The 14283-nt window shown below is 42.3% G+C and overlaps 1 protein-coding gene across 3 annotated transcripts in view; it reads right to left on the reverse strand.

The window, feature by feature from the left end:
* The window catches only part of ERBB4 (erb-b2 receptor tyrosine kinase 4), a 636919-nt gene that overhangs the window by 194536 nt on the left and 428100 nt on the right, over positions 1-14283 (reverse strand). For all 3 annotated transcript variants that reach the window (XM_037398480.1, XM_037398479.1, XM_037398481.1), the window contains exon 5: positions 812-877. In XM_037398480.1, coding sequence (XP_037254377.1) covers positions 812-877 — 66 coding nt within the window. The remainder of the gene's footprint in view (positions 1-811; positions 878-14283) is intronic.

Consider the following 14283-nt stretch of genomic DNA (forward strand, 5'->3'; position numbering starts at 1 on the left):
CACCTTCCTAAATTTCAAAGAAGGGATATGTAAAGGATAGCTCTATTCTTGTAAGGAGGGGAACTTGTAGGGAAAGACAGCTCTCAGTTTTCTCTTTTTTTATATTTGCTAATATTGTGACTGCACTTCTAGCTCTAGTGCTCATCTGAAGAAGCTGAAAGCACACAAAGAAGAAACACTCAAAAATATAGTTCTTTTTTATTAATTTTAATGCTCTCTAATTCAAGAGGACAGACAGACATTGTGAAGGACCCTTCACTTACTACTTCCTTCACAAAAAACCTATTATACTCTCTTTCAGTACAACTCAAACATATTCTGATGTCACAATGAGAACAATTCTGCAAGATAACTAATATTCCCAGGCTCCCACTGAAATTAACAGAGTATTTTGGCATTAGGAACTATGCAGCATCAGGCCATCATTAAAGATCTCCAAATGTGACTTGTAGTTTTTTCTGTTCCTGCAGTATTCACTTTGGTGTATTCCAAAATAACTATCAATATTCTCAGGAGCCATGCTCCTTGTTGCCACCAAGAATTGAAAAGAAAATTCAAGTTAGCTTAAGCATTTTATGAAAGCACAAGAGAGGAAAGAAAAACATAAATTCACATGGGTAGAAAAAAAAGTGGATCATCTCGGTAAAAACATACAGAAAAAAATTCATATATTTTAGAATTATGCTGAAACCAGAATTTATACTATCCTTTCACAATAAATAAATAAATAAGTAGGATCCCTGTTTCCAGTCCTTTTTGCTTCCTTTCTTTTTTTTTTTTCTTTTTTTTCCCCTGAGTCTTGCATACTTACAGGTCTGGCAGTGATTCTCTGTGGGTCCCCAGCATCGGCCTGTGCAGGACTTGTGGCATCGACCACCTGCAGGACAGACAGAAAGAGAGAAAGATTAGAAACGTAGCTTCCACTCATTTCTTCAAAGTCCAGCAACTGCTGAAGAGGAGGGTCCATCTTGTCTTTAGAGAGGTTTTATGCTTCACCAAGTTTGAAACAGTGCCTGTAAAAAAGGCCCGGATAAGCAGCCAGAACTGGTGTCAGACATATGAAATACGGCTACTTATTGAAGTGCTTTATAACTTAAACACCTCTCTGCTATGTATAATGACTAGGACAATTAAAAAAAAAAATTAAAAAAGGATGAACAATTTTAGAGGAATGAGGAACAATTTCATCAGACAGCGCTATTATTATTGCTCTCTACATCCTATGTAAGACGCACTCATTCCTCCACACAGGAGAAGAGATGGCTGTGCTAGACAGCATAATCTGTCTGTCTATCTATCCATTGTTCAATTTCATCTGAACAATACGGCGATACACTCAATGCCTTTGATTAAAAGCCACCCCTCTGCCCTAGAAGCTTGCAACAGCCTTCATGTCCAATATTGTGGTAATGGAAACGTGCCCTGCACAACCACTCAACTCCAGTGACAGCTAAGCTCACAGGACCTTTCCTTTTCTGGCTGCTGATTCTCTAGTTACCTGTAGTTGTGCTTCTGAAGGAGCCTCGTGTTACCCAGAGTCAGTACCGGGTCCAGTCCTGTTCAACTTAGTCATCAGTGACCTGGATGAAGGCACTGAGCGTACCTTCAGCAAGTTTGCTGATGATACAGAACTGGGAGGAGTGGCCGATTCAGCAGTGCCATCCAGCAAGACCTGGACAGGCTGGAAAGTTAGGCAGAGAGGAACCTAACGGAGTTCAACAAAGACAAGTGTAAGGTCCTGAACCTGGGGAGGAACAACGCCAGGCACCAGCCCAGGCTGGGGCTGACCTGCTGGAGGGCAGCTCTGCAGAGAAGGACCTGGGCGTGCTGGTGCACAGCAAGGTGCCCGTGAGCCAGCAGTGTGCCCTGTGGCCAAGAAGGCCGATGGCACCCTGAGGGGCATGAGGAGGAGCGCGGCCAGCAGGCGAGGGAGGTGATCCTCCCCCTCTGCTCTGCCCTGGTGAGGCTCATCTGGAGCGCTGTGCCCGGTGCTGGGCTCCCTGGTTCGGGAGAGACAGGGAACTGCTGCAGAGGGGCCGGCGGAGGCTACAGAGATGATGGGGGGAGTGGGGCATCTCCCTGGTGAGGAAAGGCTGAGGGAGCCGGGCCTGTTCAGCCTGGAGAAGAGAAGGCTGAGAGGGATCTTATCAATGTACACAAATCCTTTAAGGGCAGTGGCAGGAGGATGGGGACAGGCTCTTTTCAGTGGTGCCCAGCGGCAGGACAAGGGGCAACGGGCACAAACTGCAACACAAGAAGTTCCATTTGAACGTGAGGAAGCACTTCTTTACCCTGAGGGTGACAGAGCGCTGGGACAGGCTGCCCAGAGGGGCTGTGGGGTCTGCTTCTCTGGAGACATTCAAAACCCACCTGGACATAACTCTGTGTGACATGATCTAGGACAACCTGCTTTAAAAGGGGGTTGGACTAGATTATGTCCAGAGGTCCCTTCCAACCCTGACCATTCTGTGATTCTGTGAGATGGAAAGCACACAGAAGAACTGGTAAATTCTCCTCTGGCTACATCTTACGTTATTTAAGAAAATGCTTGGACAGTCCCACACCAGTCCTGACTGCGAGCAAATGGAGACTTCATTCCACAGCTCCCATCCAGAGGTGGCCAGAACTCGATCACACTCCTGCTCTTAATGCTTCTCCCTCGTGAATGCCAAATGCTCCCAGAGCACACACAGAGAACCTGCCTTAGTGCACCCGGGGCCCCAGCTGCTAAACCCCAGGTGTGGCAGTGCCTGAGGTGTAGGCAGCCAAGCCCTTTACACTCAGCTAGACCTGAAGGGATAAACTGAGGAACCCATCATAAGTATTGAAGAATATGCACAGTCCTTATTGCTAGTCTTTTGACCACAAGAACCTAACCTTGTCTTTGATTAAACTTTCATTCATCACTGAATACTGCTGAGCTTCTGTTAAGTGAATTTCCCCTTTGAACCTGATCCAGAAGCTTACCTTTCAATCACAACAGCAGCTGCTGTTAACACTGCTCCATTACACCAAATCAAATACTTCCCACATGCCCTGATGGGAGATAGTGTTGGAGAAAGTGTAAAATGTCTCTCAGCTAAGGTTGGATCACCCCCCAAAAAAACGCTACTCCTCTGCTAGCAGTGTGCTTATACCTACGAGACATTATACAGCTGAGCAAACCCACTGTGATAGTCATGTGAAGTCTGACTTTCTGTCACTACTTTTTCAAAGCTAGCGTTCTTCCCTCAGCACTTGCACAGCATTCATGGTGCTATTGATGATGTTGTATGGTAATTACCACACCGTATGCCAACTACCTTGTTAAAACTACCAGCTCCTTGTTGCATTCATGTTCATTTAAAGCAATTATACTTGGGAAGTGTTGTTGCTGACATCACCAGCACATAATTTGCTGTCACATTCTGCCATCTGTTTATTTAGATCACAAATGTACTATAACTACATAATGCAAACTCATTCTGGCTGACAGGGAGGGAACTCCATCTGGCATGAATAATGCAACTTTTATCAGTAATAATGATTATTATGATTATTAAGAGACTACTGGAACCCTTTGCAGAAAGCAAATAAATCCATATTGATTTGTAAGAATGGAAGTTCAAAAAGAAGGTGAGGTATACAGCAAATTAAAGGAAGAATTTTAACAGAGTGATCTTGATAAGATACAGTTTGTTTGTTGATTTTGGTGTTTACAACTGAAAAAAAATGATCCCCAGGGAAGTGGGTTTTATAAACTGGCTATCCCTGACCAACAGAAGAAGTGGAAAGGAGAAAGGGTATGGCCCTGGATGCACGTACAGATGATCTTTCCACTGCTTGCTTTCTTGGTCCTCACCTGAGCCAGAGCATCTCTGCTGGGGGCAGCTCAGGAGGAACCGCAACCCATGGACAACAGAATCATCACCTGCAAGACTCTGTTTTATGCCCAAACCTTCCCTGCAGTCAATTCTCATGCCTGGCTAGCTTAAGGCCTCTGGACTTTAGGGAGAAAGCCAGAAGTCTTGCAGCTAGATGCAGTAAAAAGCACTGCACAGATCATTTGTAACCACATGTTCCTGAGGCAGAGTGAGGCAGCAGTTTGGCTGCTTCTTCCTCTTTCTGCCCCTGGATTCTACCGTGTTCCAAACCATACTAGATCCATCAGGCTTTCCACCGCAATTTATGCAGTGAGATAACGCAGAAGAAACTTCAAGCATCCATCCAAGTGATCTCTAACTAGACAGTCCACCCACACTTCTGCAAAAGCCACGCTTCAAAATAAAAATCCTCATATTTGAAATTCCTAGGCACCAAGCTGATCCTCGATACACAACGAAAAATATATTCAGCCACCTCTATTCCTCCAGGAAATAAAAGTGATCCAACATCTTAAAAAATAATTTAAAATATATTTTTAAGTTGCATGCCTGCTTCCTGGTACATGACTTTGTTTGGCAGTGTCAGCTGATAATTTGCATTTAAATAGAGATATTTAACAATAAAGCAAGAAAGGGCTGCCAGTTTTCTTTTTTCTCACTGGGAACTCAAAGTGTCTGTTTCATTGTTTTCACTTTTCTGAGCTGTGCACACACAACAAGGAGCTGAGCTTATAGGCAGCACACCTCTGAATTGCATTGTTACATGTCCTTTTGAAGGTCAAATATACTGAGAATTAAAAACAAAACCCAAATTCCCTCCAAATAGTTTAAATTGTTTAAAAAGAAAGGTAACTCTTTCTCTCAGTACGAACTGGTCCAGATTCTGCCCTCACATACCTTGCTATTTCATCTGTTTTCCCCCACTGTAAAAATGACAGATTGATATCCATTAAATATTAGCTCTGTAATAACATAAAAACAACCCCATGGAAGTAGTCAGGAGCATAAGGAACGTTCATGTGAGGAATAGGTCTCACGATTAGATTTGTATGTCAGGTTTAAGTGTTAATACATCTATTGGTGCTAAGACTGATGAGGTCTTTGAAATAATTATACTACTTCTCACAGATCTCTCTGTATATATTTCTTAGGATTTTTAGATTGTAGTGTACCAAAAGATTTGTGAAAAAAAATTATCAAACTATTTGTGGCATAAAATAAATCATTTGTGTTATTCCTTGTGTCTCTAAAATATTCTAAACCCCTGCAACATACAGCAGTAAGGGCTAAAAGAAATAACTAATGAAGAAATGCCAAACCATGAAACTTCAGAAGTGTTCTTCCTTCTGTTTTGATGCAGCAGTGAGTCAAGAGGTAGAACTCTCCTATGATGTCCTCCACTGGTCTTTGACATTAAAAGATGCCAAGTGTCCTAAAATCATGGTGGAAATTGGTAGACCCTAGGGACACCCTGCAGCAGTAAACCAGCCCATCTGTAACGACTCATCATATATGTTCCTTTTATAATCAAAATGTGATTCAAGAACTAGCTGGAATTTGGAAAAAAAAAAAAAAATGCAGGGCACTACCTTGCTCATTCATTTAATTCTTGCACATTGGTGAAGGCACATAAGAAAAAAAGTGATTCTTTTCTAAGTGAGAAAATGAAGGGAAGAACCTGGAAAAGTCTCCTGCCCTGTTACAGATGTGATGCTAGAGTACATTTCTGCTCCTGAATACTAGCACAGCTTTGCATAAATGGTGACATTTTATTAACTGGATGGCAGAGGAGGAGGAGGGAAGGAGTTAAAAGGAGGCTTACGTGAGTTTTACAGTGTTTGTTATAAAATCTAAGTTTAGAAAGGGCAGATTCCCACTGGAACATGAGAATTAATTTTGCTTTGGCAAATTTCACACAGAAAACCAATGGCTCATCTCCTGGGCTCATCTTTCCTCGGCCAAGACTACTTCAACAGGTCTTCATTATGGACTCCGGTACAGAGTATCATCATTGTAATGTCCAAGGTAGAGTTTTATTTGTGGGAGATGCTTCTGCTCCCCCAGCTGGGGAAAGTCACTAGCAGAAATTGTTTGCTCACTAGCTTGGGAAAGACCGAGGTTACTTCATCCTTGTGCTTTCCTGAGAACTGAGAAGGGCTTTCCTTGAGCTCCAGACTGACTTTATTATTTCAGGAACAGTAAAACCGCAAAGGATTAAGTTACTGACAAGACAAGAAAAATGAAGTCCTCCTCTTAGCTCTAAGCTCAGTGTAGTACAGAGAAGAAACTCTGCTTCTTCCCCATCAGCTATGCGAGCTGCCTCCAGCAGGCCTCTCTCAGTAGGAAAAGGAAAGCAGAATTAAGAAAAGAAATGGTCCCACTTTGCACAAAGCTTGCATTTACAGATGGTTTCTATGAGGTTAATAAATCATTAATAAATGTTGGCATATCTGCAACACACTGATATTGAAGTGCGAATAAACACAGCCAGAATAAAGTGGCTTTGATGGTTACAAGCCACAGTTATAAGCAGCCTCTTTACTTATCTAACAGTCTAAAATAATTGATTAACTATCAAAACACCCATAAATCATTTATTAGCTTCTGTAAGCTACTTACAAACTCATCCTTCATCTAAAAAATTCAATCCTGCAAAAATGCTAGAGATGCCATATAGATGTTTCTAGAGATAACTAGCCCAAAGGTCCAAGAAGTACCACGTATACTCTGCGGTAAGTGTCCCAGTCTCTTCTTTCCATTGCTTAGATGGGACAGAAGGTTTAAAAATATGCCTGCATGTTGTTTTTCTAGGCAGCTAAACTCCTTAATGTATGAAGAGATAACAAAATCAAAATACAATTCAAAGACAGCAGCACAGCATTAACAAGAATTAAAGATACTATTGTTGTGATTGATTGTTCTGCATTTATCAGGCTGTAATGCTTTCCATGTCCCTGGCTGACTGTTCCTTTTGTCACACATTCATTCACCCACACTTCTTTGTTAAGTAAAAATAATTTTGCATTTTCTACCCGCCCTGTGCTAGCCTTCAGATCTCTTCTGCTGATTTGAAAGTTAATTACCTAACAGAGACTCACACTTTTCAGGATTTCCTTTCTTTATGGTGGGACAGACACATGCCACAAGAGAAAGTAAAACTTTCTATAAAAGAAGAAAATATTTTATAGAAATATCTAGAGTTCATTTCTTCTCTGTAGCAGCATTATGGGATACAGAAATCTAAGGGTCAGTTCCTCTACTGCTATCAAATTATGTCACTTTACTGATGTTAGATGAGTTCTTGGGATGTATCACCAAATAGTTTTTCAACATGGGATTAGTCCCATAAAAATTAGGCTTTTCTTTAACAAGCTGTACCTGAACTGGTATTGTTACTTTCATTGTGGTAAACGGCAGAACTTCAGCTGACCTTTCTGCCTCCTATCTATATTGTTTCTACCCCATATTCTCCGTGCCCAATAGAGGTACCCTGCCCAAACATTAATGGGATCCCTTTACAGTGAAAACTCACACAGTATTCATCCATGAAGAAACCTTACACTGTGGAAAAGCACAGCATCTTTTGTGGATGCTATGACCATCCACGAGTCAGTTTTCTAGCCCCCACCCCCTAACTGTCAAGTGCGTGCATCCAGTATACAGGGACCACTGGGGGTCAATAACAGTGAAAGCAAACTCCCTCTAATGATTGCTTCCAATAGGGCCTTCCAAGTCTGCCATTCAACGCCTCTATCTTCCTCTCATCTTCCTTTGGCAGATAAGAAGAGAGATGCACACAAATGAAGAGGGACTCAGGCACAGGCAGCTGAAAAGAAAGTGGCACGGGAAATAGGTCTGGGAAATGAAAACAGTCCAAGAGATATGCCCTGAAAGACAGGCACCGAAAGAGATACGAGGACAGTGCGAGAGAGAGTGGGGAGAGGAAACAGATAAAACTGAACCAGCACTGAAGAAAACAAAAACTGAATACCAAAAGGGAATGCATTTTCTTGAGTAATGTAGGATGGAGACAACCCTCGTGCGCACACAGGGACCAGGGATCTGTTGAGAACTGTGAAATTACAGAGTATCACCAGATACGCTGGTGGTAGACAGTTTTGATTTTAAGAGAGATTGGCCACCAGAGGTAAAGGAATAAATGGAAAGTCAAGAAGAGCATGTCAGCAGCACTGAACGGGCTCAGGCTGGTGGATTCATATCTACTGCTGACAGCTCTGAGCTGATAGGAAGCTCACTGTAACGTTACTTCAGCTGCTACAGAAAAATGTCTTCAGGCCACAGTAATGACTACAGAAAGGGACCTTAGGGGGGTAATGAAGACACTGGTTATTTTTCTCTGCCTGGAATAGACAGCACTGCTAAGGCTGTATGACTCGTTGTATTAATTGGGGGTTTAGTCATCCACATAAGATGAAAAACTTCACATATGACATAGTCTAAAACTTTGCACTGATTAAGCAATTAGGAGCTATTAATTATCACTGCTTATAGCTGTTAGCACAGAGCAATGTAAGTGAATTCCCCCCACTGTGGTGGTGAATTAGTTCCAATCAGCATCAAATCCCTTTCTGACTACACACACACACAGGGATCCTGAGCAAATGGGGAGATACAGCTGCAAGGCTAAAAGGATAGGTCGAGTCATACCTGCTGCTTGGCAGGCTCATCAAGAACAAGCCCTCAGAAATATTTCCTTATAATCCTCATTGTTAACAAAATATATCCCCCCTCTGCCCCCAGTAAGCCATAGACAATCACCCATCACACATTTGCTTCTGAAGAGCAGAGCAGCTTGGTCCCTGTCTAACAGGGGTCTACAACAGGGTCAAAATGAAACTCCCTCCCTCATATGGACAATCCTCAAAGCACAGAGATCACAACCACTCCAGACCCCTTCAAAATACAGGGCTAGCTCTTATTTTTCATCTCCTCTGTGCAGAAGGAGAGGGTGACGTTCCACCATCTGTAGAGGTTAACACTCAACTAGGATGTGGGGTTATGCATCCCTCTTTCTCCTTCGGTTACTGTGATGAAGACTCTCACCTCCCAGGACAGCAACCCAAGAAACAGTCTCCAGGCTGTTCTCTGGAAGGGGAGAGCACAGAGCAGGCAGCCATCCCTCCTGATGACACAGGGAGCTCATTGGCCCTAAAGGGAGAGAGCTGGACACAGCACGTAACCATTCTTGGGTTCTTGCCCCACAGCTCAGTAGTTACGATCACTGGAGGTCATTTAAGTATCAGTCCATGTCCCTAGGACTATTTCGGTATCTCATGTGATGATTACTTAACACACAGAATTCCAAAAGAAGGAGTAGAGAAGACCCCAACTCAGACCACCCTGAGGCAGTTTCCACCGGGAGGTGGGAGATCAGAGGTACAGATTTGAATGCCTTCAGGAAAGGTAGGAAACTGAACCTGCTCCCTCACATCCTGGGGGGCCACTAAGCTGTTAATGTATTTCATAAAAGGAGAGAAAAGTCCTTCTTACTGAGGAAATTTCAGGGTGAGCAGAAGACAGGTCTGTGAGAGGAAGGCAGCAGGCAAGTAGGCACTGCAGATTCCCAGCAGAGACCATAAAACCCCAACTTCTATGCCTTTATATTAATTTCAGCATTTCCCTCTGGTTTGCTCTTGGCAGGAACTATTTTGGTTGGCTCCCTCCTCTGCATGGGAGTGTCCATAAGTGCATGAATTTCTAAGAAGCAGCCACTGTGATGCCTAACACTGTGACACCCACACCCTTCCTTGCCTCAGATCAAATCCTTTGCTGTGGGGGTGGTGAGACGCTGGCCCAGGCTGCCCAGGGCAGCTGTGGCTGCCCCATCCCTGGCAGTGTTCAAGGCCAGGTTGGACGGGGCTGTGAGCAACCTGGGCTGGTGGAAGGTGTCCCTGTCCGTGGCAGGAGGGTTGGAACTAGATGAGTTTTACTACATGATCTTTAAGCTCCTTTCCAACTCAAACCATTCTATGATTCTCTGACACCACGCATTAGCTCTCAGCCCAGGTGCTTTTTATTCTGGCTCACAGCAACAAGTGCTTCTGTTTGTGGTGAGACAACACATGAAATTAAAATCCACAATAAGCCGAGTATCAGTGACTCCTACTGAACACAGCAATCAGATGTGCACCCATATCAGTGCCTGTAATAAATTTTGAGCCAGGTATCTGTCCGTAGGTTCAACAGCAGACTTACTGCCCAATGCATAATTGTGGCTGAGAACTGAAGGATGCAGATAGGGGTTTCTTTTTTGTACACCATGTATAACACTAGGTGAGAAATCTCTGCACTGTTAGAGAAATTTTTCAAAGGAGGTTCTCAACAAACTCCAAGACACACTGAAAAGTAAGTGCCAAAGCTGGGGGTGTTTTTGTGCTTATTTAGTGCCAACGCCTCCACCCCTCAAACAGATAAAGTCAGTCAATACCACATAAGTCAAAATAATGTCATGTAATAATGTTCCTGTATTGCTGCCAAAGCAGTAATAAAGTTCCAACAGAGGGACATACAGTTTTCATTTTTTAAACAAAGTAATAACCTCAAAGAAAGGAAATGAGAAGTTGAAACTGAAGTGGCTTTTAAAATTAATTTCACTTTTTCTCAATGCCATGAAATATTCCTAGAGTCCAGCTGAGTGCAGTTAGGTGTGCCAACGTTTTAACCAACTTTTGACTCAATTAGGTAGAAATACTAGAAAGGAACTCCCTGTTCCTGTGAAATCTGGAGTCCAGTTTTAGACAGACTTTGGATAAGTATCATAATATGCTTATTCAAATGTAATTGCTTATTCAAAATGTATCTCTGGCTATTCAAACCAAACCTGGTTATTACAAAACAATACCTGGACAACAGAAGACCGTCCTCTGTTTGAAAACAATGCTCGGGCAGATACTCTGATATTTAGTTTCAGTGTTTGCTATATACAAATACTCAATGAAAATGATCATACAAACAAACTTCAGGCTGCTATTTCCTGGGTAATCTTTAGCTATCAGAGATCTGCACAGAGGTGCTGCTGTGGATGTTCTGTGACTATCATGTAGGCATAATATGATGAATTCAGTATGTAGTAATTTGTATAAAACCACTTGAAAACCCTGGATTAAGTATCTTACTCTGCAAATGTTCTCAACATTTCCCCTATGCCAGAACACTTCGCTGATGATGGCTTTTATGAGTTTTTGAAAGTAAATTACAAGTTCCTACAAGAGGACCAGAAAGAAGACTTTGAGATGTGAAAGCTCCTTTGAATACTAGCCCAGGTAGATATGAATACGGAGATCCTACAGACCGGGACAGAAACTGCGAGAGACTGCAGGAGCATAAAATACACTCTGCTTTGCTTTGCTACTTCTTATATCTTACACCTCGCTTAGCAGACAGAAACTTCCATTCTAGTTACTCAGCTTCTTAAGAAGCCACAGGAGCACTGTCCTCTTCTTTGCAGGAGGTAGAAGGGATCAGAGAGAAGCCCTCAAAACAGCTCTGGGTTTGAGCAGAGCAGTGGCCAGAGTTCTTTAGCTAGGCTGTCCATCAAAGTGGGACAGGAACTGTAGTGACAGTTCTGAGAATTTCTGCCAAAACAGGCACGTGTAACAATCCTTAACAAAATGCAGATATTATAGCAATAAAGGCTTGGGCTGGTTTTGTGGTTTATGCATGCAATGGAACAGTCTGTTGGGAGAAGCCCATCATGATGCCAGCTGGCTAGTCCCAACATTGCACCCACCCAGTGCCACTGAGCAATACACCTACCCTCGTGGCCTCTGCAGCAGCAGCAACCAAGCCCACTATGAGCTGAAGGCTGGGACGTGCATCTTACAGATCTAACAACAGACAACTTCAAAAGGGTGGGAGGCACATAGCAGCTTCAAGAACCAGTAGATGCAATTAAGCGGAGGATTTTATAGTCTTTCTTTTCTTCCTCCTTCCCTAAGCAGCTCTTCAAAGGCTGCTAGCTAGGACAGCTGGAGCTTGCTGTGAAAGACCAATTCCACCCCACCACCCACTCACTCACTACAAATCTGCCAATTACCATTCAATTAGACTATTTTAAATATTCAGAGTATTTGGGGTTTATTTCCTACTTTGAAGAAACACTGGTGCTTGTGATAAAGCAAGCTGTTTATAATGGAAAGGGATGCTTTCATTTAAACTGAAAGTCTCTGCCTTGTGCAATACACTGCTTCAAGGCCAATCTGCTTACAAACAGGTGGTATACAGTAATACATTGTATACACACAGGTTGCCATTAAAAGATAAGCATTTACCAACAGTTGCCACATGCTACTATGTGGAGCACTACTTAAATTCTATAGCTACAGAACTGGTACCACTTTGTAATATTTTTATACATCAGCATGGTAAACTGTGCCACTTTCATCCTGTAACTGCTATAAGAAAGCAGGAAGATAGTCAATAAAACAACTCAGCACTTGGGCAGGGAGAGTGTTGGTTTGGGGCTTGGTTATTTTTTGTTTATCTTTTGGAAAGAATGTATTTTTCACCACAAAGAGATACCCATGTCAGAGGTTCTTCAGAAATGGTTAATGCTAGCTTTCTCACTGCCCTCCTTTCTGTGTCCACAACTCCTGAAGATCCCCAGCTTTGCAGCAGTTCTCTTACTAGATCCCTGGATTGGGCTCTGGCAGCCTAAGGAGTTCTGTCCGTCATGGCTTTATTTATTTGCATTGGCTAGGTATACTTGTGTTTGTTATTTACTTTTTATTCAGTGCACTCAATTGTTAGGGGCATCGCATTTCCATTAAAGGCTACATCTGCCTGCCTTTCAAATCTGTTTCAAGGGCATTTGCCAGTTGACAAATCCCTTCTGAAAATGCTGGCTGAAAGTATTTATTGGGAAGCTAAACTGATTCCCTTTATTCAAAACACACTGTTCTGGGTTAAGGAAAAACTACAGGCAACTTCAGTCAGTTATGGTTGCCATACTAATGCAAAACAAGTTCATTATATCACTGGATTTCATGTATTCCTCCATCCTCAGATACATATGCCTGGCAAAAAAAATATTCTTTAAAATCAGTTTCTTCTCTTAACTATATTTTGGTCTTTCAATTTCAGGAAAATAAATAAATTCTGTCCTGACTAAAGATTACTTAATGGTAGGAAAAGCAACCTCCACATATGCTGAACAAACGGTGGTTGTGAGACTTTCTGGCTGTCTATATTCAGCTCTGATAGAAATTTTCTTTCCAACAGATACCCATGAAACTGTAACTGCTGCTATAATGCAGTGCTGCAGGCCCTTGAAGTGTGTTCCACATGGAAGGAGCTTTCACAAAACGGTTTAGCTATTTGTGGCTTTTTATCAAAAAGAACAGGTTCTCCTCCTGGCTTTGCCACGGTGACACCAGTGGCAGGGAACATATTCTGTATCGAGACCACCTGTCTGCAGAGGCTCCGTTTGCTGGTCTCCAAACATACATTTAAAATGTTAATTGAACTTCAAGTAATAACCTCAATGAAAGGTTATAATTTAACAAACTCTGCAATAACAAATGTCTTAAGGGTATACTTTCTGGAACACCATTTTCTCCATAGGTCGCTCCCAATTTAGATGTTCACCAGAAATGATATGCTAGCTATTCTGAAAGTTGGCTTTAAGCATGAATTAGTCACTTCCCTCTTTTCTTTTCACCAGCATGCATAAATATACTTCTGTTACTCTGGCCTTCTGTAGAGCAAAATCTTTATGCTTTGGAAAAGCACAAAATATCTTGCAGGAATAACTGGACAAAATGCAATTCTCTCACCTGTGTCTTGGTCCTGAGGGCTGTGGGTTTGATTTACACGTATTCATTATTTACACTTAATTGTCTCCTGTTACAGGAGCATCCGCTGATCTCAAGGAACATGTTCCTTGTACTTACATTTACCCTGCATTCAAGTCTCCCGAATCTTTACTAACTAACAGTATTTTTACCCCTGAGAGAAAGGACTCCATCCTCTCTCCCACTTTGATCCAAGACCCCCCACTTCACCAGTATGGCTTCTCAATGGTAGCAGGATCGATCCTGTATAACAGTCAGTTTTGGATGGTTCAGATGGAAACACTGGTGTGCACATGTGTATCATTTTATACAAGTTAGCCATAGTGTAACTGAGAGCTGGTGGAAGGTTGGGACTTTTGGTAAAAATGGCAAGGATCTGAGGAACGCCTATTCTTCATAACTATCACGTAATTACTTCAGAATTAAATACTCAATGGTTTGCCCTGGCTATAAATTTCCAGATAAGTCACTATGTATAAAAATGATCCTTTTCTAATATTCCAACTACTGGTACAAAAAATGAGTTACTGTGCTCTGTGAAGAATTACAAGGTCACTACTGAACATTAAATTCATGGGCTGGCTACCTGTCAGTCCTCATTCTGCAGC

The sequence above is a fragment of the Falco rusticolus genome, chromosome 8 (genome assembly GCF_015220075.1).
Source record: "Falco rusticolus isolate bFalRus1 chromosome 8, bFalRus1.pri, whole genome shotgun sequence".
NCBI classification, from domain to species: domain Eukaryota; kingdom Metazoa; phylum Chordata; class Aves; order Falconiformes; family Falconidae; genus Falco; species Falco rusticolus.